Here is a 26,916-nt window from a genome sequence, read left to right as displayed (position 1 = left end):
ATGGATTTTCGTACTGAACCAATCCTGGTGCAGATGCGGACTACGCCAGCCTTTCCAGTCAGAAAAACTTTCACCGTGGACTTTGAAGTCCTTCCCGCCCCGTGGGTCTCCAAGCAAAACAAAGTTAGCCAACACTATCTAGGGGTCATCCATCGTCTTTTGTTTGTCAGACTCCTTACCAACAACCATGTGAAAAAGCCCAGGCTCTTGGAGCTCACGTCTGTGTTCTCTGCAGGTTGTTTTGCAGAATCTTCTTATATGTGTCATCCTCTTCCACACTGTGTACTATGAGGTCCTGGGCATGTGCTGCATGATGCTCAGGAAAGCTGCCTTCAAACAGAATTTAAAAGCTAAGATTGAATATGAAAGGAGTCTATATTTAGTACTTGGCATGCCTTTATGGAATAGGGGATACAATGTTTTAAAAATGATATATTTCTGCACCTTTTTAAAGGAAAAATAGCAAATGTGCCATCTTCAAAAATGATCAAAGCAACAATCATGAAATGATGTGGGTAGACAGGACCAGACAAGACTGTTACTCTTTCTTCTTTGGAAGATGGTGATAGAAAGAAAGTGAACCTATTACTCCCTGGGCTGGTATTGAATCAGAGCAGATTTGAATTAGAAGGGAATGTAGAGATAATCTGCATCAGATTTAAATATTTTCTGATACATACTGGAAATCTCTCTTGGACTCGAGTCAGGAGACCTAAATTCTGGCCTAGGTTCTTACTAACTTTTTGGAAAATCTTAACTAAGCCATAGAGCTTCTCTCGCCTTCATTTGTCAAATGGAAGTAATTAATCAAAAGAGGGTTATTATGAGGACAAGGTAAAATGTGTATTTTCAGTGATATTGCTATGGCACTGTGAGGCTTTCTTGGGGGGGGTAATTTTTTTTTTTGACTTGCCATGGGTGAATTTTGTCTCTACAAATTAAGGTTGCCAATATATTGATTGCTTTGAAATACCTGAATGTAGCTTTACAAATAATTTCTAAGAAGTAGAGTGTTTACATAATTTAATTTTATTGTGCAAGCAAGGAGTTAGGACCCTTTGATTTCAATATGCAAATTAGTAACCAAAAATAATTATACCAACTTTTGCAATGGGAATAATGTTATTCAGCATGCTTGCAGGCAAACCCACTGAGGAAGCATCTGCTGCTCACATACAGTCTCAGCTGTTCCTGGGACGGAAGATGGTGAGGCCATGCCTGGAGCAGGGAAGAACTGAGAATCTTCAAGGCTCTCTGAGCCTGATTTCAGGGATTTGTAGTTAATGTGAGTCAGAGGAGAGGAATTTTAAGTTCTTGGGCCTTAAAGCTCCAGGAGGCAGCTAACTGATTGACCAGCTGCACACAACTACAACAGGCACAGTAGAGGGTGTATATTTATAGACTCCGATTTTACAACAGGAAGAGATCTCAGAGATTAACCTTTTCAATTTACAGAAGAGACACTAAAGTTCCGCTCCAAATGGAACGGACTTACCCAAATTCACAGTTTCACAACACCATTGGGTTGGAGCCTGGGTCTTGTGCATTTCCATGCCTAGGCTCTTGCCACAGAATTAGGTTAAGTTCTCCTCCCATATTTAATAGAAAGGACTTTCAAGATTACAGCGGAGACCTAAAATACAATGAAGCCCACCAGGTGGACTTAACTGGACAAATAAGACAATGTGGATAAAAAGATTATTTGGCTGCCATGCAAGTCAGCTAGCTCCTAAATGTGCCACAATGTGGATAAAACTAATAACTTATGTGAAGAGCGATATTCAAAGCCTTGATATTCGAAGTTAGGAGGAACTGCGGCCCCCAGAGAAAACTATTTTCATTTGTAACATCTTCAGGGCATATGAGTTGGATGTCCTGGCACCATTTGATTTCAAAACAAACCCCTTATGGCTCAACACAAATTTAAAGGTAATTGGTTTTAATTTCCAATCTTTGTCAATTAGTGAATTAAATGCATCAAAAAACAAAATAGTTTTTGTTTTATAAAAATTTGTAAGATATCAGGCCTTCCACTCAGCCATCTGTATCTTATATCTGACTTCAAAAATTAATGTGGAAAAATGCCATCACAAATTTTAAAGTGGCTATTCCTAAAAGGTGGGATAGGATGGAATAGTGGAATAAATGAATAGAATTATTATAGGAATTTTTATTTGATGATCTTGTAGGCAAATATTTTGCACATTAAACATCTTTCAAGGAAGAGGAAGAAGACTGATTTAATATGTTGATGTAGAGAAATGCTCATGAGATATGGCATGGAAAATAAGGACGACAATAGTGTTTGTGTAGTGTAATTATTCATTTTTGTAGAACAGAGTAAAATACATGGTGTCAGTGGTAAGAAATCTGGAGAATTATGCAACAAACTGTTATATCCCAGCTGGGATGACAGAGGACTTTCATTTTCTGCTTTGTACATTTCTGCTTAGTTTGATTTTTCTTTCCAAAATGGGGGGGGGGAACACATTGCGAAGGAAAAGTGATATGTGAGAGTATACTAAGGAAAAATGTATCTCTTTTAAATTCATAATTTCAGTTGAAAAAATAATTATTAATTGATACCTACTACATTCATAAGCCTCATATGTGTTAATAATAACAGCTACTTGCATTGAATACATGTCAAACATACTTGTTTTGGGGGGATTCATGGTTTGTCCCATCTTTAGAAAAATGAGATTCTAATGTTATTTCCATTATAAAATAATACACATAAATTAATGAAAGCTTATAAAATACCTACAAGTAGAAAGGAGAAAAAGAAGAAATTCAATCATAAACTTACTTTCTAAATATAATTATTCTTAACAGTCTGTTAAATTTCATCCTACTTTTTTTTTTAATGAATTGTGGATTTTTTAAGCATTACGATTCTTTAGAAAACCACTGGACATGTTTTTTTTTTTGGAACAAATATGCAAATCTACAAAAATTGCCTGAAGACAAAGAAACCAGATTTTGAATATGACTTGTACACGAGGCTTGGTCAGTTAGAATTACTGACTTCGAATTGAAAAGCTTTAGAACAACGTCCTCGAATGGGTGACCTTCTTTGGTGCTTTTATCGATTCAATTTTGAATAGACGAAGAATATGTTAGGAAAAAGACTCTCATTCTAATGAGACGCAAGAGGCCTAACACTCTACTTTAACTTTCTCTTTATGTGCTTCCCTATTGAACGTAGAATTAACTTATTTTCTATCAAAACTGTCCACAATTGATAAGGAAATAGTCACAGTTAAGAGTTAAGTAAGGGCTGTCTATGTGGGGTTTTTTTTGGAAGGGGATTTAAAACTCAACTGTTACTATTTAATTCTTGCCTTTGGGTTAGTCAATGAAAGATAGGAATGACACAGCTTATTGGAAAGGCTGTGTTTTTACATAGCAGAAATTAGTGAAGATCCCCAGGATGCCTGGCACAGTTTATATCATTCTCTCCTCTCACAAAACACTAACATTTATACAAAGATATCAATAAAACCTTAGCCTATTAGATCTTTAATTCTGGGCTTGGGGAGATAACTGCCCTAACTCCTCAAAGTTGTTACTTTGAGAATTTAGACTTTAATCTCAGAGATAAAGTGGGAGAGTAATCGCAGAGCCTGGGGCATGGAGTTAGGGTCAAGTTTCTCATCTGTTTCAATGATTTTGTCACCCAGGGGAGTAGGTTTAGCAAGGACACTGGAAAGTTTAAGTCTAGTTAAAACATTTTGATTACTAATATCGTTCCTTTGCATAGCAGAGAATAGGTTACAAATTGCTTTCATTTTAAATTAAAATCCTCCTAACAATTTTTTGAGGTAGAAAAGATAGCACTCCATTTCCTAATTAAAGAGAAACAGACTGACCCAGACGTTAAAATTGTACTCAAGGTTTTATACCTCCTAAGCTAAAAAGCAAGACTATCACATTGGTATCCTGATTTTAAATTTTGTATTACTTTTTAAAAATCATGCTTTCTTTCATATTATAAACAAAGCAAAAGCCTTTTTTGTAAATCAATATATGCAAATACAGCTTGTTCAAGACTAAAATCAATGTCTCCAAGTAGCTGCAAGTTAACCTATAAAATCTATAAATGCTGATAAAAGAGGCCTCTCCATTTCCCTCTAATAATCTGGAGGCTGCGTGAGCCACTGATAGAGGTAGAAGTGGAAACGTGCTGGGAAGAGGTGCTGTCAATATGATCCATCAATGTACTTCCTTCCTCAGCCTAGATTTTAGGGAACAGGACATGCTGAACTAAAAAAATTATTCCCGTATAATAGAAAAGGAGTCGGTATGAATTCTCCCTTCAACTTTTTGAAACCTGTTAAGTGAAATTAAATATAATTGAGGCGAAATCAGTGTAAGGCCTTTCAAAAGTGTGGCACTTGGGACTTGCTCACTTGGCTAGTGCCTCGCTCACCACAAAACAATCGCTGGCTTGCTGGTTAATAAATTACTTCTGCACAAGGGATATAACGTGATTATTTTACCTTTTGCTTTGAAAAATGGAGAGTTTGCCCATCTAGATTCATTGATTCCTGAATTATTAGAACATCTCAATCATTTGCTGCATTTTTGTTTAAAAAAAAAGGTGATTTTTACTGAAAATGACATCATTATAAAGGGACCTTGATGGTAGGTCACATATATTTGTCACATATGTTTGATGGATCTCTCCTTCGAAAGCACTATAGTCTTAAATATCCGTATCAAAGACAAGGCGCAAAAGGTTGACCCTTCACATGTTCAAGGCTCTTAGAGATTTGTGGTCCTGACCTGTAAATAACTAGCTCTTTATACGTGTTCGGGGAGACGACTCTGAGACAATCGGGTGGTTTAGAAGAGTGCCTCTATCCACACAAGTCATTCATGAGGCTTCCTTTCATCCAGGGTCCCCGGTTATGTGTCCCTGAGGACTATGGGAACTGCCACTTCATTACAAAGACGCCAAGGAACTCATTTCCAAGAAAGGCAGTGATTGGTACCAAAGAAATGTTATAAGTCAATGAACTCTTACATTTCTTTTTTTTTTCATTTTTGAAAACTCAGATCTGTATTTCTCATTAGTTTTTAATATATCTTAATTGGACAGCTGCAGTCGAACTATATAGATCAACGTGTGTTGATTACATGGTAACCTTTCTTTATTGTATTTACCTTTAAAGTGATGAGTACAAAGAACGTGAAACAAATTATATCCTGTTATTTTCTAAAAGTCAAGGAATTATTAAGAGGCAGAATACGTTAAAAAGTTCTTACCCAAATTTGAGGGCTGTTAGGAGATGGAGTATTTTGAAACATCTTACCAAAATTTCCTCGCAGAGTAAGTTGTAATGGTTCTGTTAACTAACCGTGTTTCAGAACTGTTAGTTTCTCTAGTTCCAAATAATTATAGTCTTCATTCTATTTGCAGTTCTTCTAGTCTCAACGCAGGTCACCTACTTTGTTTGCGGATTGCTTTTCGTTCTGGTTGTAGAAGAACGGGTCTGGGATTATGCTATTTCAGTAACTATTCTTCATGCTGTCATCACTTCGGCAAAGCAAAGCAAAGCAAAGTAAACAAAGAAACAAAGAAAATATATTAGATCTGAATCTGTACCTAAATCGCTTCACAATAATAAATAAATAAATAAATAAATAAATAAATAAATCGCTTCACAAGAGTCAAATTTTGCTATATGCATATTATCCTCTGATGGCTTAATAATAAAAACTGATGGTGCCATGCTAGTTCTCCATCCCTCCCCTCACTTCTCCTGCCCACTAAGTCCTTCTAGCACTTCCTGGGAGAGGTTTCGATTGGTTGCATCTTCTGATTCAAAACTGCACTGAAATGTAGATGTTTCCTATTCTCCTCTCACGTTTAACTTGTCATCAGCTTGTACAGGGTTTGCCTCTGTTTGGAATACTCTTCTCCCAAAACCCTTCCTTGAGGAAGAAATTGACCAAAGCCTGGGAGCGGGGACCTAAGGAAACCCACACTGCCGGGCGTGCAAACTTCCCAATGATAGTTATTTTACCAAGAATACTACTTTCTGAAACTAAGGGGTTTTATTTCTACCTGTGATCTTTGGAGTCAAAAGAAAATGGATTCAAATTCCAATCCTACCTCTTTATGAGGTGTGTAGTCCTTAAGGGAAGTCACAATACTGTTTACATTAGCTGCCTCCTCTATGGAGCGGGACACCTAGGACATTTCAAGGAGGGTGAGAAATTGTCTGAAATAGTGTCTGAGCATATAATAATTACTCAGTAAATGAGTTCATCCATTTTTTTCATCCATCCATTCAAAATTTACTCTTCTTTTTTTTATTGAAATTCAATTAGCCAGCATATAGTACATTCTTACTTTCTGATGGACTGTTCAGTAATTCATCACTTGAGTGTAACACCCAGTGCTCACGACATCATGTGCTTCAATTGTAACTTCTCTCCCTTTCTATCTTCCATTAAAAAAAAAAAAGATACAAGTCAAAGGATGGGTGTTAATAAACCACAAGTTATAATTCAAAGTTGTTATTATTTATTAGCAACTTAACTCACTCATTTTTTTTCAGTGCTGTGATCTATTAATGGCTTCATCATTCTCCAACTTAAGAGTACACAATTTCCAAATGAGTGGTTATGTCCTAGCATCACCGTTATCAGAGAATGCTGGTATATCAATCCCCTTGGCACCAGACACATACCTTCCCTTCGTAGCTTTCAGAACCACTAAGCCCCATTATCTCAAGTTCTTTATCTTACTTTAAGGCTTACATTTACGTGGAAGACAGCCGTGGGATATTTGCCAAAGGGTTCTGGGGCATAGGGTAGCTCAGTCTTCAAGGTTGAGATGGGTCATAGGTTCCAGACCCAGAAAAGTTACATACTTAAGAAACACAGTTGAATAGAATTGAGTTCAGAGTGAAATGGCTCAGAACTCCAGAGAAAGTCAGGTATGGAGGCTCCGGGATGGCCTTAGGACTACCTGTGGTACCTAGCACTCGATCCACTCTGTGAGCTGACCCAAGACCCTGACAATCCATATCGTCTTTTCTAGAAGAGGAGTTTCAGGTGTCTGATTTAATAAGTGACTTGTTAAACGATGATCTCAAGTACAGCTTAGTGGCTACTTGATTTCATGAATGTGAATAAAATTTCCCCTTGTCATGCGGATGTGATCTAACCAAACAGAAGTGTTTCTTCATGTGTAAAAAATAATGCATATTTTAAAAATGAACAACACCTTTTTTTTTCTTTTTCAGTTATGTTGGAATTCCCTTTGACATCACATTGGTGGGCTGCTTTAGGTATATATGTGCAGTACCCATATGTATTGTACACATAGGTGTAGGTATGGCATTCAATATAAATATTCATATATAAAGTGGAGGCATCAAAATATTTTTATGTAGGGCAGGTAATTGGACTAGAAGAGTGCTCAGTTTCATCATTCTTGAATTACATGGGAATAAACATCGGATATATATTTGTGACACACTCTTTCTGTTCTCTTTCAACATGAGCAGCATCCCTCCTTTTATAGTAGCACTGTGTCATTTCATTTATTTTTTCCTTCTCACAAATGTGAACAACCTAATTTGTCAATTATACATCTGGTAAGAAAATTGACCAAGTTCCAGTGGACCTTTCTAAAGCTTTTACTCTAGCTTAAGCCAGGTGTGGATCACAAATATTTTTGCATTTCCCCTTTTCAGTAAATTTGGCAATGGTTTTTATCTAGGTACTGTCAGGCGTAATGATAAGAAATGGAAATGCAGCATTTTACCACACTACTGTCCCCAAAGCCAAGTTATCTGTTTATAGTATCAATATAATTTACATTACCCATTTGCTCCCTTCACTACTGTTTAATTTTCCACTCCCCCTACATATCTGTACGTCCTACTGTATGCGCTTCTGCAATATTGTTTGGTTCCCACAGGAAACACATGCAGAAGGTACTGATGTTTTATTTCGCATGAGGCTTTCAAAAATGCACATTTTTAAATGAATCAGAAAGAAGATACCGGAAAGACATGCTATCAGTATGTGTAGAAATGATTTTTTCTCTCTATGAAAAACAAGAACTTATCTCTTGGATTTTCTTCACAAAACCACAAGATTTACTAAGCCCTAGGCAATTCCATCACATGTCACCTGGATGGCAGGGAGAGTCGCTGTTGGCAAACTGGAATGGCCAGCCGCAATTTGCTAAAATAGCTGGGTCGCGATTTCAATTTTAAGAACTGGGGTTGGGTTAATGCAGGGAACGGTGGCCAAATGATGTCTGAGGTCAACTTCTGTGATTTTCTTTGAGTTAAAAATTAGAAATTAGAAGAACAGTGGCTAATCATCTTGGAAACTCTACCTCGGGGTTTCCCCCTGGCTGCATGTCTTGGGTGAAGACGTCGTGCAGTCCTGCCAAGCCTCTGGTCCACGGAGGGCTCTTACCTCAGGGACCTTCCAGTGGGAGTTATACTGTTACTGCCGTACAAGGAGGAGCAGATTTATGAGAGCCCTGCTAGGCTGGATTAATATTTTAAAACAAACAAGAATCATTGGGCCAATGAAGTCAGAACTAGAGGCATCCTCAACTAACCAAATAGCTCAGGTAGGTAGACTTGTGTTTTCAAAGTCTTTTCTATACTAAAAAATATTTTCTAAGGTAGAGGAGAGCCTATCTTCCTTTTATAATTAGAGAGAAAATACCTTAAATAGCAGCAACACAAACAAATGGCAGGTCTGAGGAGCTAACAGAATTGAGAATTGTAAAATCCTTGGCATGTGCTTTGACTTCATTGCCTTTGAATTTCTGAGTTTTAAGGGCTCCTTACTATTAATTTGACAGAACCACGCATCTATTCCCTGAAGGAAGTTTTGAATTTCAACAATTTATCAGCACAGAATATATACCTACTGTCTCTTAGCTGAATCTATAAACTGCCCTATTTCAAATGCTATGTCAGTTTCAGGAACATTATTTTAGTCATGACAATTGTTCTTATTCATAATCTCACCAATGAATTATTCATTATTGGTAGTTAACCAAAACTTCCCTTTCATTACTTGCAGGATCCGGCTTAATTTCAAAGATATGTGGAGGCCAGGCTTTCGCACGCTGTTTGTTCAAAGACAACTTTATCTATCCAGATCTGGATGGGTTTTAACGAAACAGCTGAATTAATTTGCCTCAGACTTCCTATATTATTATATACATTGTGTCAGAGCTAAATTGTATTTTTTTGTTCACACCTATATTCAAAGTTGAATTTATTCTAGATACTTTATAAAAAAGGAGAAAGAGATGTTAATGGAAAGCAGAAGGATCCAAGTAAGGTATTCATGAGCAAAATGTTGCCAACTCATAAAATGTAGCGTTTGCCAAAGTGTGTTCCACAGAACACTAGTTCTGGAGTATTTTAATGGTACCGTGCAAGGCAAGAAAGTTGCATGTTTAAGTATATTTGTGGATTCCTGGGTTTATGTAAAACAGACGTGTCTTTTAGGACTTCTCAGAATCTTTCACATGCTTTTGGGAACAAGGCATCTCTAAGCAGTGGTATAGATCATGCACCATTTCTCAGGTGTATTTGACCCAGAGACACAGTTTAGAAAATGCTGATGTGTCATGTGGAAAGTGTAGCATAGAAGAGAGTGGAGTTAAAACCATTACAAGTCTCTATAAGCGGAATCAGATTCTATTACTGTCTGCAGTATTTGTTTCTGAGGTAGCACATTTCTTGTAAAATTATTGCCTTAAAAAAAACTGTTTCTTTGCTTAGACTATGTTCTTCGAACATAGTGCTTCTCAAAATTTAGTATGCATTTGAATCACCTGGAAATCTTGTTGCAATGTAGATTTTGGTTTCCAAGGGCTGGGATGGAGCCTAAAATTCTGCATATCTTTTTTTCTTTTTTAAGATTTATTTATTTTAGAAAGAGACAGAGTACAGGGGGAGGGGCAGAGGAAAAAGGAGAGAATCCTCAAGCCGACTCCACACTAAGCATGGAGCCTGGTGCGGGACTGGATCCCAGGATCCTGAGGTCATGACCTGAGCCCAAAGCAAGAGCTGGCGCTTAACCTGCTGAGCCACCCAGCTGCCCCTAAAATTCTGTATATCTAACAATTCCTAGAAAATGCCTGTGCTGCTTGTCCATGGACCACAGTTTGAGTAACAAGGTCTAAGGGGTTAGGACCAGATTTTTTTTTTAAGGTTACATATCTCTCTACCGCCAGGCTTATGTTTATTCAATAAATGTTTGTTGAATTAGATTAAAACTGAGGCCAGTTACACTTACATAATTGTCTTAAATATTTACCACTTTCAAATATAGTTAAGATATCTTTTGATATAAAAAAAAGTGTATACCATGGTTACAACTAAAATCTAAATATAGGGGAAAAGACAGGAAAGTAACATACACCACTTCCCCTCCACCCATATAGTCCCACACAGAAACATTTTGGGAAGCAATTAGATACTAAATTAAACCAGCTATAGAATTTCTTCCTGGATGACTCTTTTTTGCTCTAAAAATCTATTGCTTTTGGGGCGCCTGGCTGGCTCATTCGGTGGAGTATGTGACTCTTCATCTTGGGGTGGTGGGTTCGAGCCCCACGTTGGGTGTTGGGTGTAGGGGTTACTTAAAATAAAATCTTAAAAAAAATCTCTGTCTTCCATAATGACTTGCATCCAAGCACTAAGAAATGTCATGCTAATTATATGTATTCCAGGTAACCTTCCAAAAACATTTTATGTTGATCAATTACTGGTTAGGTAATTCAAACTCCTCATGCACTGGTAAATATGAAAATGATGATACTTTCTTCCTGGCTTCTTTCTCACACTTACTTATTTCGACAAACTTCTGCCTTCCATCTATCATTTTCCATCTTCCCATTACTTTCTTCCAAAATAGTTAGTCATGGAAGTAGCAAAATCAGTAACTCATCTAAACCAGTCCAAGAATTGCAAATCCCAATTATTAATAAAGACTTTCTTTCATCTTTAAAGGAAGGCAGCATAGGATAGCTGTGAACAGGTCAGCATTATGATCTTTAATTCCCTAATTAAAATCTCACTGACAGCAGACAGAAAAGAATGTCTTCTTAGATACATAACAAAACTCAATCCTGCTCTATGAAAAATACAAATATGAAACAAGCCATGAATCACTGGTGAGAAAGTCTGCCCCTATAGAAGAAACACATGGAAGAAATTTACAGAAACATTAAAACTGCCTAAATAAGTTTGATAATTAAAAAAAGATTTGGTTGATTAAGTACTTTTTAATATATTGAGAATTAAGTTACACTAGTAAATTAGAATAACAATCTTTCCAGACTCAGAAGACCATAATATCTTGTCATTCTGTAGTGTAGCTTAATTAGCATGTTTATTTCTAGGATTAGGAATCCATCTGCTCAGGTAATTACTATTGTGTAAATCCTTCTCTTTATTTTTTTTCTTTCTTGGTCACAAGTATAATCTGTAATTTTCTTCCCTTATTAAAATGATTATCATTATTGATTTGATGATACCACTTGACGCAAAAATTAAAAATACAACTAGAGTGCATATTTTAGCTTAAATATATTATATATCAGACATATCAACTAAATATTCACTTTAGCTATTACTGCCTTGAACTGTATATAAACTCAAAGACCAAGAGTCATGCCCACTTAGCATGCTTCTCCAGTGTCCCTCACAGAATCATAAGAAGATGGAATTCTACCCAGTATTTTGATGCAGATTTTTCAAGCAGGACTGAAATTATTTACATAATTTTTAAAAAGGTAATACTTTAATGTCATCTGTCGTAATTGCCTCACCTTTCCATAAATATCCTTTAAAGTTATCATACCATTGTGGTATAACGTAAATCAATTTGCATATTCCTTTAGTAACGTTTTACTTAAAATAATTATTTCCCAAATGAATAAACAATATCTTTACTTTTGCTGACAATGATTCCCCCCCCAAAAAAAATATATGAACTATTTTCATAGCTCTAGTGTAAAGACTAGACTCCTATCTAAAATCTAATGGGCTTTGTTAAGCCAATGTACCCCAGCAGCTGAATTTATCATTTCAAAGGCTGTTTGGATTATTCTATAGTAATGTAGGGATTTTTCTATAGTAATACAAACAGGGCCACCTGAGTGTCTCAGTTGATTAAGCATCTGAATCTTGATTTCAGTTCAGGCCAAGATTTCGGGGTCATGATCTCAGGGTTGTGAGATCAAGTCCCATGTTGGGCTCTGCATTGGTGGAGCCTGCTTAAGATTCTCTCCCTCCTTCTGCCCTTCCTCTTCTCTCCCCTTCTCCCTCCCTAAAAGTAAGTAAGTAAATAAATAAATAAATAAATAAATTCATTTATTTATAAGTAATGAGAACATGTATACTATGAAACAGAGAATTTTGTGACAAACACCCTTGGGAAAAACAAAGGCATTTCCTAAAGTGGTTGCTCCATAAACGTCAGAAACCTGAATTGCTAGGTAAATAAATCTGTAACAAGAGCATCTACAGATATGGCTGTGGCAAAAATCTCAGAAAAGAGAGGAAATACAATTTGGTTCATGTGAAGATAATGTAATTCTTCTATAGAAATTTTCTACTGCAGGGAAAAGCTTCATAAAAGATGTAAAAACTTGAGAATGTTTCACATTTTTAATAGAGGACAATAAAGTTACAACTTTTCCAAGTATTATGCTTTTCTTACCTTAGCGGTTTCTTTTAGATTTTCCTTTATTCTATCTAAATGTTCTGGTAGTTCAGTAACAAGAGGACCAAAGCATCTTTAAAAACAGTCAATTACCAACTGACTCTCTTCTTGATGAAGAATATTCACTCTCTCCCATATGACCAATAACTCAAACAGGAAGAAATTAAAAATATTACCCCAATAATTACCTTAAGCGAAACCTGAACAAAATATCAGTTTGTTGATCTAAGCGGTATCACACTTATTTAAAACTGAGCTCATATCTCTTACTATTCCTGTATATCTCTTATACATTAACACTCCTGGAAGTTATCACAATAATATATTATTCATTGTTCAAAATAGAGTAATATAAAAGGTTTGAAGAAGAAAATAAAGATGATTCATAATCTCAATTCAACATTTGTGTTTGTGTGTGTGCAATATAAGTGAATAAAAGCTTACGTAGCCACTTCTTTTTTAAAAATGTTATTTTTTTATTTGAGAGAGAGAGCACATGAGTGGGGTGGCGTGCAGAGGAAGAGGGAGAAGCAGGCTCCCCCCTGAGCAGGGAGCCCGGTGCACCTCGATCCCAGGACCTCGGGGTCATGACCAGAGTTGAAGGCAGACACTTAACCCACTGAGCCACCCGGGTGCCCCGATAGCCATTTCTTTATTATTGATGCTTAATTTCTTTATAATTCTTTCTCAGGTTAAGAAAATAGGTAGCCCTTCACTTGCATTCACAGATATTTCTTTAAATTGGGTCACTAGAAATAAAATTATTAGGTCATATGGCATGAATGTCTTTGATTTACAGAAAAATATTTCCAGGTTGCCTTTCAGAAAGTTTGAACCTATTTATTCTCCTGCCAGAAGACAGAGACTCCCTATTTTATAATACTCCTCCAACACAAAAAAAATTATCATTTTTACACTATAAATGTGTGTCTATTAAAATGTTATTTTGGGGATCCGTGCGTGGTTCGGCGGTCTAGCGCCTGCCTTCGGCTCAGGGCGTGATCCTGGAGACCTGGGATCGAGTCCCGTGTCAGGCTCCTTGCATGGAGCTTGCTTCTCCCTCTGCCTGTGTCTCTGCCTCTGTGTGTGTGTGTGTGTGTGTGTGTGTGTGTCTCATGAATAAATAAATAAAATATTTTTTAAAAATAAAAAAATAATAAAATGCTATTTTTACAATGCATATCAATGCTTCAGTTACAAAAATGATTTCTGTAATTGAGACCTAAATTAAGATGGTCAGAAAGCCAATTCTAACTTAAAGGAATTTAATTTCATCCTACTTCTGCAGGGGCTTTTAACAACAAATATAGATCAAATGCCTACTGTGTACAGGACACTGGTTACCCAGCCATCTATCCTCTATCCTTTCATTTAACCAGCCAACAAATATTTTGCCAGGTTCTCGGACTCTCATGCTTGGCACTGGAAATGATCAAACGCAGCAGAGGCAAAGCAACATACTTAGTCCTTGTTAGATCTTTAACTGTTGTTGGGTAGATGACAGGACATAAAAGGAGAAGAGATTTAAGCTCGATGATGGCAGGGGTATGGTTTGCTCAATATCCTACAGCCAGCTCCTGGAAGAGTGTTTGGGACGTATCAGACATATCATGTGCCCATAAATGTTTGTAAATGAGGGGAAAAACCAAGTTCGTTTTTCCTTGTTCTGTTGGCGACAATCCATCAATTCGTTGCATGTCGGAGGCCTCTGGGAATATGTCAAACACTGGCCCATCTGGGGCAGGGGGCGGGGTTGGTTGTTGTGCTGATCCCGCCAACGGAAAAGACATACACAGATTGCCCTTGGAGAAAGAGGATCCCCCACAGCAAGCAATGGTTAAGTTGAACATAATTGGACACATTACACCTTCCCCATACTCGTGTTAGAGCAGATGCAGAAAAACAACATTTTCAACTCCCAAGGTATCCATGAGTAATGTGTACTTTATAGGAGATTTTTCGGGGGGAGGAGATGGGGAAGAGTGCTGTATCACACCCACCACAGCACACCTACTGGGCTCCTCGTTGCACACCCCTGCTCTCCTCCTCTCTGCGACCAGTGACCAGGTCTCTCTTTTCTTCCTCTCCTCCCCCACACTGGCCTCTAAAAATGCCTTCTACATTCTGAGCCAGCAAGTTCCAACCACAGCTCACGTGTATCAGTGTTCAAAGTAAAATCCTTATTGTTACTTGAAAAACAACCATTCCTTTGTTTTCCTGACATGTCCCTAAATGTTATCACCCTAAACGATCCCAAATGACTTTGCAAACTTTCACCACATCAGAAGACATCTAATCTCTTCTCAGGGCCAAATTTCACTGCTGGAAAGGACACGCTCTATGTATGTTTTAGAGTAGACAACAACTTCCTGCAGTGACAAACGTTTCCATTTCCATGTGCTATGAACGTTTCTAGATCAGGGCTGTCCTGTACCGTAGCCACTAGCTACCTGTGGCTCCTGAGCTCTCAAACATTCCTACAACGATTTAGGAACTGAATTTTTTATTCAATTTGAATTATTTATATTTAAACTAGTGGCTGCTGTACCAGACGATGTAGGTCTAGGGCTCTCCTTCCCATCTACAAGGCGGAAGTAGTGTCATCTGCAGACATTATAACTCCCAATCAGGCTGGCCTTTGTTTTGTTTTAAGATTTATTTATCTACTTGAGAGAGAGAGCGCATGCACAAGTGAGAGGAGGGACAGAGGGAGAGGGGAAGTAGGCTCCTCAATGAGTGTGGAGCCCACATGGGGCTGATCTCAGGACACGGAGACCCTGACCCGAGCCAGACTCCAGAGTCCCGCTTACCCGGCCGAGCCCCCCAGGGGCCCCAATCAAGTTGAGTTGTAAGTTTTAAGCTGTTGTGAAGGGTAGAAAGATCCATTCACTAAAGAAATAGTAGAGGTCAAGGACAAGCTTTCCTCCACGGTCATGGCTGGATCTGATGCCCCAGGTCTCAGATAATCAACTGTTCCATGGCACCGGGAAACCAAGAGGATCCCAAAACCCATCAGTTTGCTAGTAACAGACGGAGCTGTGCAATCCGGACACCGTCTGCGGGGGGGCAGGTGCTGGGCCCTGGCCTGGCACCAGCACCCCAGCGCCTGGCGATCCTGGAGCGGCTGGCGGGGAGTCCTTTTCCACCACGCCCTCAGAGGACTGTAAGAGGAGCAAAGCCTCGGTGGGGAGAGGAATGGAGCCCAGCATGGCGGCTGGATCCCAGGATGAAGGAAAAGGTGGAGAGAGAACCCAGAGACGCATCCGGCCAGCCTGCACGAGGCCTGGGTGGACGTTGTTCGGGAATATACGATGTAGTGGTGTCTTTATTTTCTTTCGCATAAAAAAAATGTAACTTCTCTCTTGGGCCTATGACTGAAATTTATTTATTTTTTCCTTTCATGAATGTCTAGTATCAACAATTCTTAAATGTGGACCTCTACGGGCCATGCATTAAAAAAAAAAAAATCGCAGAAATTTGTAATCTGGAAACCGAGCTCCTCCCTCCCTTCCTTGTAAAGGTGTCTTGAGGTTCCCCCGGATATCTAATACCACGGTTTCAGACTGGGAGGAGCACGGTAGTAGTAGAGGACTAGGAACTATCAGCTTCCAGGGGGATTAATGGAACCACACAGGAATTGGAGGAGGGATCGCCTACCATATTATATGACCATTTTTACGGTCACAGTGGCTTTCACCGCCGTGTATCATTCTATATCTTGAATGGTTTGAGGATTTAAATTAGCTCTGAGAATGATTTTAGGTTTTAACTGGTTGTTTCCAGAAGAGACTGTCGAAATGTATCTGATCCCATTGTAATAGCTTCCCTCTTTGTTTTCCCCCAAAATGTTTTATAACATTTTCTTCATTTGCTGCTCTTACAGTGTTTTTAGATGAGGTATTTTCAGTCCTTTATTTGACACTAAAACATAATTTTAGCAAATTAAGACTTATATAGGAGCTATCAAGTTGGACCCGCAGTTTCTTTTCTAGCAATCCCAAGTAGTCAGCAAGTCTTCTAATGAGCGTGTCTGGGGTACCTGGCTGTAAATTATAGGCATTTCTTTCTAGGAAAGTACTATAATAAGATGACTCAGACGCTTACAGAATGAGGGCTGGCACAAGGCAGAAAAATTAGTATTTGGTGCCTTTTAAAACTTCTGGAAAACACTGAGGTTTTTCTGATTACCGCAGCATGGCACACTGTGTTAAGCGCTGCATACAACATACCGTTGACAGGTGTACTGATGCAGGTACTCGTTTACAGACAGACCCAAGGAGCAAGGTGGGCTTGCTGACCCTTCGGTGAGCATCCTTCCACTGTGGAATTGTCATATTTATTTGATCAGTGAGATGACTGCTGCTCTCCCCTTCTTTATTCCATCCTTCTGTACTACATTTTTAGGCAAGATTATTCTTTTGCAAGTAGATTAATGCCTGCTTCTGGTCATGGCAAATGCCAGGAAGCTTTGTGCCAGAGCCAGCAGCAGATCTCAGCCACTGTGGAAAATTCCAGTCATAAAGGAGGATTAACACCAAGAGCAGAGCTTTGAACACGCTGCCTCTGACAGTGTAGATTGGCAAAGTCAGGGCAAGATTTGACACAAATCTAATGGCCTTCCACATCAACAGCCTCAGCTCACCTAGAACGGGCAGTCATTGTAGGTGTTTCTGTAGGCTCAGGACCTCCTAAAGTCCTTGGCTTGCCTCCCTGTCTCAGTCGCATGAAAGGGAAAAATCTACCTCCTCCCATTCCAATCACCCTAAGTGTCATTTGGGATATCCTCAAGAACCTGAAGTGAGTGAAGAGATTCTCATTTTTAGTAGACACAGAGTTCCATTAGAGCCATTGAAAGAACATAGCAAAGTTGTAAGAAACAAGATAAACATAAAAAAAAATCATAGTATCCCTCTGCAAGAGCCAATTAGGAAATATCTCAAATAAAGATCTTATTTAAACTAGCAACAAAATCAGGGTGTCTGGGCAGCTTAGTCGGTTAAGTGTCTGACCCTTGACTTCACTTAGCAGAATGCCCTCTAGTTCCATTCACGTTGTTGCAAATGGCAAGATTTCATTCTTTTTTGGTGGTTGAGTAATATTCCATTGTGTATATATACTACATATTTATCCATTTACCAGTTGATGGACATTTGGGCTTTTTTCCTGTTTTGGTCATAGTGGACATTGCCGCTATGAACATTGGGGTGCAGTGCCCCTCCAAGTCACTATTTTTGTATCCTTTGGATAAATACCTAGCAGTGTAATTACTGAGTTATAGGGTAGTTATATTTTTAACTTTTTGAAGAATATCCATACTGTTTTCTAGAGTGACTGCACCAGTTTGCATTCCCACCAACGGTGTAAGAGGGTTCCCTTTTCTCCACATCCTCTGTTGTTTCCTGAATTGTTCATTGTAGCCATTCTGCCTAGCGTGAGTGATAGCTCATTGTGGTTTTGATTTGGATTTCCCTAATGATGAGAGATATTGAGTATTTTTTCATGTGTCTGTTGGCTATTTGTATGTTTTCTTTGGAGAAATGTCTGCTCATGTCTTCTGCCCATTTCTTAACTGGATTTTTTATTTTGGGGGTGTTGAGTTTGATAAGTTCTTTATAGACCTTGGATATTAGCATTTTATCAGATATGTCATCTGCAAATATCTTCTCCCATTCCATGGGTTGCCTTTTAGTTCCGTTGACTGTTCCCTATGCTGTGCAGAAGCTTTTTATCTTGATGAGGTCCCAATAGTTCATTTTTGCTTTTGTTTCCCTTACCTCTGGAGACATGTCTAGTAAGATAAATAATACAATGTGAAGTTACTTGCAGTTTATATAAATACAAAAGAATACTATCTTGAATATAGAAAGCATTTGTACATTAAGTAAGAAAATACAAGTAACTCAGGGGCACCTGGGTAACCTTGGTTAAGCATCTGACTCATGAGCTCAGTTCAGGTCAAGTCTTGATCTCAGAATCGTGAGTTCAAGTCCCATACTGGGCTCCACACAGGACATGGAGCCTACTTAAAAAAAAAAAAGAAAAAGGAAAATACAAGTAATCCAACAACAAAAAAATGACGATATAAACTGGAAGTTAAGAAAAAGTAAAGAAAGTCAATATACCTGTGAAAAGGTGACCAATCATATTAGAAATCAAGAAAAATTAATTTTAGGTAGTTACAACACATAACTTCTTACTAAATGAGTAAACGCCTAAAATAAAACTTTGATGTAATCAAAGTCTATTTTCAATTTTACTTGACGTGGCCAAATAGCACATCAAAGTCAATTTGCACTTCCATTAGCAATATGTAAGAGTGACTGTGCCCCCACATCCTGGCCAATACTTACTCCTCTCCATTTTCCTGTTAATTGTACTCCATGGAGAACGGTGTTGAGAGCCTGCACAAGACATTGCACATGCTTAATTGAAGTTCTTTAATGACTAAATTTATGAGGTTGATGAAAATAGGATTTTTAAATGGGAATACTTGGTGACTGGGCATAGGAAGGTAAGTCTCAGGTAGCCTATTTTGAAGAGCATTTCTAATGTTGCTTGTGAATCTAAAGTTAATAGTGAATGATAAAAATATTATAATAAAAAAGAAAATTTGCAGAGGTCTATCATAATTTGAAAACTTACTAATGTTATAAGCTCACTGAAGATTCTAACCCTTAGGAATTTCTGTTGCACATGTAGCTTCAAAATATCACAGCACAAACGAGATAGATTATATATCATACAGTTTAAAATAAACAGGTGAAATTCACCATCGTCATGTGAAGCTCAATCACCATGATGTGATTCCTTTTTGCTGTGAGGACAAATATGTTGTCTAACGATGTGCTTGGTCCAGTGAAGCCAGGCTTAAACACACTTCGAGTTTTACAGGATGTATTTGTATAAATGAAATATAATTTTCCTATCACTTATAAAATCCAAACTGAATCTGTTTTGATAATTTTATGAAAGTTTAAATTAAAATGTTCATTTTTCTTCTTTGTGCTCCTAATTATATAGTGAAAAGGATTGGAGAAGTGGTACAAAGTTTTGGCTTTGTCATTTGGACTAGTCATGTGCATTTATCTTCATGGTTATTAACTGATACTTTTCCTACAAATGAGTTCTCCCAATCACAAAGGAAATTGTCATTTATTGACTTATATGTTTGAAAAGTCTAGAACTGTGCTGGCTTCAGGTGAGGCTTATAATTGTAGCTCAATATTTGATCTATTGTTCTCTATTTTCTAATCTGCTTCCTCATAGGGGCTCCATTCTTGGCAGGTTTCATTTCATGTTTTCCACTGGGTTGTTCCTCTTCCTTGTTAGACACAATGGGAAAGAGCAAGGATATTTCTTTCTCAGAAATTTATTTATTTCACATTGTGTCCTGAACCAATCACTGTGGCCAGAGCAATGGGATATATTGTTTGGCATAAGACAATCTGAGCTCACCTATGGAGAATAGGTATATTGAAGAGAGTGTCAGCTTCCCTTGAAACCCATGGGTGACTTGATGGGAGTAAAATACAAGAATGAAAACAGGGTTTCTGTAAATAAGAAGTTTAAACAGCAAATGTGTAGCCTACCTATTAAAGTGAGCTACAGTTTCGTTGTAAATATAACATAAACATAAATGAAACAATGAATGGACAATATGATATTATAAAACAATACTACATATTGGTAATAATTGTTTAGTTATAAAATACACAGTAATATAGGAACAGAGGGAAGTACAAAAAAAACCCCAAATATTCTATTGTAGTTTTGTATTATCAGAAAATGCCCCCAAATATTTATCAAATACCCACTCTGTGCCAGGACCTGTGCTAGGTCCTGTCACTCATAAAGTCATTGCCCTCTGTGACCTTAGGATCGAGATAATACTCGCCCTACCTCTCACTTAGAATCAAAGAAACTAATATATGTAAAAAGTGTCAGCTATTATATCACTACTATATATCACAAACTTGGTGACTTTTAGTCATAAGCCTCAATGTCTTTAGTTCTGCTTTCTTTTACCTAGAATATTTACTTCTCAGCTCCACAAAATCCTATTCCTCATTCAAAACTGAACTAAGAGGTAATTTCTATGAAACCTTCTACCTCTTTCCCAACTGAGCCAGATTCGATTGCCCATTCTACATTATACTTTGTTCTTACCCATGTTATAATAATTAACATATGGCTAGGGATGTGATATTTTGTAAAGCATTTCCAAGTTCATCAAAACAATTTATTTCATAACTCCCTGGAAGGAAATATTATAGCTGTCTCACTTAGTGCTAGAAAGCTCAAAGACACTACTGAACCTTCAGAGATCATGTAGTCTCAGTGCTCCATAGTTACATGTTATAGAGCATTGGAAGTGAAGGAAAACATCCTAATTTTTTTATGAAGCAAGTATAACATTAACACTTAACCCTGTACTGTCCAGTACAAAAAGAGAAAATTGCAACCCAATATGACTTATGAATATTGATGCACAATATTTTTGCTAGATATTAGCAGAGAGAATCCAAAGCCCTATTTAAAAAATACAACACAATCAAGTAAAATTTGTCTCAGGGATATAAAGTCGTTTCAAAAATAGAAAATTTATTAGTATAATGTGCCATTCAAAATTTTTAAGAAAAGGAATACCTGGGTAGCTCAGCAGTTAAGCATCTGCCTTTGGCTCAGGTCGTGATCCCAGGATCCAGGATCAAGTCCCACATGGGGCTCCCTGCATGGGGCCTGCTTCTCCCTCTGCCTGTGTCTCTGCCTCTCTCTATGTCTCTCCTGAATAAATAAATAAAAATTTTTAAAAGTTTTAAGAAGAAAAATTGTATCATTATCTCCATACATGTAAAAAAAAAAAGCTTTTGAAAAACATCAACACCTTTTCCTGATTAAAAAAAAAGTCAAAAGATAGGATTTGATAAATACCTTCTTAAGATGACAATATATGCATTCCTTGGTTCCAAAGCCAGCATCTTACTTAATGGGAAACACTAAAGAAGAGGAACAACATGAAATTGGCTACTGTTCCCACTGTCATTAACATTGTGCTGGCAATGTTAGTCAAGCAATTGGATGAGAGAAATCAGAGGTATAGGAATTGGAAAAGAAATGAAATTATCTCTATTTGCAGATGTTACTATCTCATACCCAGAAAACCCTAGACAACTAATGATAAACTTAAACAAAGAACTTAGTAATATAGCAGGCTATAAAATTAACACATAGAAATCAATAGCAATTATTTATAAAAATGATAATTGGGTAGAGAACACATTATTAGGAAAACCTCATTTACAATAGCAACAAAGAAGATAAAATACTCAGGAATATATTTAACAATACATATTCAAAACCGATATGAGCAAAACTTTAAACACTCCTGAAAGACATAAATGTCGACTTGAACAAGTGGAAAAACATTCTTATTCTTGGATGGGAAGGCTCACCATCATGAAAATGTCAGTCCTGTAAGCAAATTTATAAATCAAACTCAATCTCAATAAAATATAATAAAATATATCAACAAACCTCATGTGTAAAAATAAGTATGCAAACTATTAGACTCTAAGTAGTGGCCAGAGTGGCTTCTTTTTCCCCCAGAAACACAGGTTAGTCATTCTGAAATTACTTTTTATATATTCTAGGATTGAACAAATACAGACATATATTTTTGATAGTCAAAGCCAGATTTCTCCCTGTTGTAAATGATAATAATAATTACAGAAGGGAAATGAGAGAATAAGCCCTGGTGTGTGGGACTGGAGCTGTAGATATGAGTGTGGACTCATGGGGACAGGAATAGACAGATCTGAATGGATATAGCTATGCTCGGGCCTGTGCATGCATACGTGCATGTAGAAGCACACTGGGTGCATACATGGTATACAGACCCGAGCGTGCATGGCCATGTGTGATGTGTGTGTGTGTGTCTCCCAGTTCTGTCCTCTAAGAGGACTAGGAGCAATGAAACTACAATAGAAATAGCACCAGATCTTGTTTTCTAAATACTATTCTTCACTAAAAGAAAACAGTGTTTCCTGGGAAAGTAATTAACTACAGGTTGGATCAGGGAAAGAATAAGGGAAGTCTAAAATGTGGTGCCAAAATGTCAGAAAGTAACCAAAAGAGGATGGGGACATCAAACAGACACAGGAGACAGCCTGAGGGGGCTCCCACTGTCAAAATCCAGGACAATTTGAGTATCAAAATAAAGACAGTAAATTTAAGGATTATACACTATTAATAAAATAAGATTCCATGAGTAAAATCGACAAGCAAGCAAGCAAACTGGGGAAAAAGCTAAACTCTTCCTTCCTTATAGGAGAAAGCCAACTCATAAATCCAGAAGGATTGATGGAATTTTTAAATTGCCATTTGCCTGTCTCATAAAAATAATGGACTCATCTAGTTTAAGGAGAAATAGATATCCCCCACAAGATCTTTCTTTAATTGCAAAGGGTGAAATAGAGTAGAGAATACTGGCAGATACCACCTTAGACAAATGACCCAAGTTAACAAGGCTAGAAATGGGACTAATTAATAGCATGTACCTCCTTCATGATGCATTAGAGAGAACCCAGCATCACTTCTGTGGAATTCCTGCCATAAGCAAACAATCTGAATCTGATCGTAAGGTTATAAGAGACAACCCCAAGGTTTAGATACATCCTACAAAATAACTGGGCCATATTTTTCAAAAGTGCCAATTTCATAAAATTCAAAGAAACACCCACAAATGTTTCCAGAGTAAAGGGAATTTAAAAGACATGATGTGTGGGGCACCTGGGTGGCTAAGTTGGTTGAGTGCCTGCCTTCAGCTGGGGTCATGGTCTCAGGGTCCTGGGTCAAGCCCTGCATTGAGCTCTCTGCTCAGCGGGGAGTCTGCTTCTCCCTCTCCCTCTGTGCTCATTCTCTCTCTCTCAAACAAGTAAAAATTAAAATCTTTAAGAAAAGGACATCATGTGGGTGATTTGGCAGGGAAAAGAAACAAAAGTGATCTAAATCGAAAAGTAAGAAGTAAAGTTATCACTCTTTGTGGAGACTTGATTTTAAATCTAGAAAACCCTAAAGACTTCACCAAAAAAAAATGGTTAGAACTAATTAATGAATTCAGTAAAGTTGTAGGGTACAAAATAAATAAACAAAAATCTATTGTATTTCTATACCCTAACAATGAACCATCAGAAGGAGAACTTAAGAAAACAATTCCCTTTATAATTGCATCAAAAAGAATAAAATACCCAGGAATAAATTTAACCAAGCTGGTGTAAGACCTGTACACTGAAAGACTGGTACCCTACAAGACCCTGGTGAGAGAATTTGAAAACACACGTAAGTGGAAAGATATGTCACTCTCATGATCTGAAAGAATTAATATTGCTAAAACATTGATATTACCCCAAATGATCTACAGATTCAATGCAATTCCTATCAAAATTCCAATGGTATTTCTCACAGGAATGTAACAATCTAAAATTTGTATGGAACCACAGTAGATCCAAGATGATGAAAGAAATCCTGAGGAAAAAACAAACAAAGCTCAAGGCATCATACTTGCTGGTTTAAAACTACACTAAAAAGCTGTGGTAACCTAAACAGTATGGTATTGGCATAAAAACAGAGACATAGATTAATGGAACAGAAAAGGAAGCCCAGAAATAAACCCATGCATTAATAAACCCATGCCAATTAATTTACAACAAAGGAGCCAAGAATATACAACAGGGAAAGGATGGTCTCTTTAATAAGTGGTTTTGAAAAAAATTGGACAGTCACATGCAAAAGAATGACACTGGACCCTTGTCTAACACTTTACACAAAAATTAACTCAAAATGGATTAAAGATTTGAATGTAAGACCTGAAACCATACACCTCCTGGAAGAAAACATAGGGTAATCTCCTTAACATTGGTCTTAGGATATTTGGTCAAATCTGGCTCCAGAAAAAGCAGAAATAAACAAATGGGACTACATCAAACCAAAAAATTTCTTCACAGAGGAGGAAACAATCAACAAAATAAAAAGGCAACCTACCGAATAGGGAAAGATACCTGCAAATCATATATCTAACAAGGGAGGGGTTAGTATTCAAAATACATAAAGAACTCATACAACTCGATATTTTTTTTTAAAAAAAGCAATTTAATTAAAAAATGGGCAGAGGATCTGAATAGACATTTTCCCAGAGAAGACATCCAGATGGCCAACAGACACATGAAAAAATGCTCAAGATCACTCATCATCAGGGAGATGCAGATCGAAACCACAATGAGCTATGACCTCACACCTGGAATGGCTGTTAGCAAAAAGACAAGAAACAACAAGTGTCGGTGAGGACACAGAGAGGGGAACCTTCGCGTGTCGTTGATGGGAATGTGAATTGACGTGGCCTCTCTGGAAAATAGGATGGGGTTTCCTCAAAATACTCAAAATAGAAATAACACATGGTCTAGCAATTCCACGTCTGGGCATTTATTTGAAGGAAACGAAAACGGTACTTTCAGATCCGCGCACTCCATGCTTCCTGCTGTACTGACACAAGAGCCAAGACATCGAAGCGATCCCGGGGTCCAGCGAGAGGCCAGGGGTCAGGAAGATGGGGTGCACATACACGAGGAAGTGTGGCTCAGCTGTACGAAGGATGAGATCTTTCCATTTGTGACCACATGGACGGGCTTGAGGTCACTCTGCTGAGGAAACTAAGTCAAAGAAAGACAAGGACCATGTGATTTCACTCCTAAGCAGAATCTAAAAAACAGAACAAATGAGCCAACAAAACCAAAGCCAATGCCACCACGCAGAGAACAGACTGCCTGTTGCCAGAGGGCAGGGGTGTTCAGGAGGCAGGAGGTCAGGACATTCAGGCTTCCAGTTAGGAGTTCCGTCAGCCATGGAGGCGTGATGAATGTACAACCTGCTAAGTACAGTCAATAATATTGTATCATAAATGTGGAAGCTTCCATGAAAATAAATCTTAAAAGTTCTCATCACAAGAAAAAGATGCTATAAACGTGTGGGGCGACAGATGGTAAATAGAGTTAACGTGGTGAATGTTCCACAACATACGCAAGTGTCGAGTCGTTATGTTGTACACCTGAAGCGACTCCCCTGATGTGTCTCAATTATACCTCACTTTTAAAAAAATAAGTAAACAAGATGATCTGGGGACATTCCTGGGATAATCAACAAAACCCCAATAAAGTCCGGAGACTACATCATACTAGTGGTTCGATGTTGACTTCCGGATTCTGATCGTTGCACTCTAATTAAAGAATTCCTTGTTTAGGGAACCCTGGGTGGCGCAGCGGTTTGGCACCTGCCTTTGGCCCAGGGCGCGATCCTGGAGACCCGGGATCAAGTCCCACGTTGGGCTCCCGGTGCATGGAGCCTGCTTCTCCCTCTGCCTGTGTCTCTGCCTCTCTCTCTCTCTCTGTGTGACTATCATAAATAATAATAATAATAAAAAAGAATTCATTGTTTGAAAACCAACTAAAGAATTCCTCGTTTGTAGAAAATATTCGCTAACGTACTCTTGCGAAGGAGCGCGTTGCATCTGCAATGTATTCTTGACTGTTTCAGAAAAAAATCGATGTGGATGGTGTGCACACACACAAGTACACACAGAGATTGAGGAAAGGGAAAGCACTGGAAATTGTTGACATTTAGAGAACCTAGACGAGGGGTATATGGAAACGCTTTGTACTATTTTTGTGACTTTTCTGTGAATCTGATATGTCAAAATAGAGAAAACTGTGGGGTGCCTGGGTAGCTCAGTCAGTAGAGCACGTGACTTTTGGTCTCAGGGTTGTGGGCTTGAGCACCCATGAACCATGCTGGGTGTAGAGATTTAAAAATAAAATCTTTTTAAAAATAGAGGGAAATTTAAAAAGGAAAGCGAGAGAGAGAATCAGAGAATATAAGTGACTTGTCCAAAATCATGTAAAAAAAGCAAAGAAGCTGCCGGGGCTCAGGGATGCTCTTCCCCCGGAGCTACCCCTGACTCCCCGGGGGGACGTTTCTGGTCATAGTGATGCATCTGAGAAGGGCATGGTCCGGGCTGGCAGCCCGGGTGCTGGTTCCTGGAGAACTTGCCTGAACAGCCTGGGTCCACCTGGACTGCAAGGCAGCCAGCACGGCGGGAGGGCAGCCAGGCCTGGGGACGCCATCTGGGGGCTCGTCTAG

At 38.1% G+C, this 26,916-nt stretch overlaps 1 protein-coding gene across 1 annotated transcript; it reads left to right on the top strand.

The window, feature by feature from the left end:
• Positions 1-26,916, top strand: TMEM244 (transmembrane protein 244). The gene is made up of 6 exons (XM_055310145.1): positions 1-123; positions 236-313; positions 1,849-1,936; positions 5,426-5,557; positions 7,260-7,304; positions 26,684-26,916. Exons 1-6 carry the CDS (start codon positions 1-3, stop codon positions 26,914-26,916), a joined length of 699 nt encoding a protein of 232 aa, XP_055166120.1.

Source organism: Nyctereutes procyonoides, unplaced genomic scaffold (genome assembly GCF_905146905.1).
Source record: "Nyctereutes procyonoides isolate TBG_1078 unplaced genomic scaffold, NYPRO_anot_genome, whole genome shotgun sequence".
In the NCBI taxonomy this organism is placed as follows: Eukaryota; Metazoa; Chordata; class Mammalia; order Carnivora; family Canidae; genus Nyctereutes; species Nyctereutes procyonoides.
Note: the sequence above shows the minus strand (reverse complement) of the source record. Positions and strands in the feature narration are given on the sequence as shown.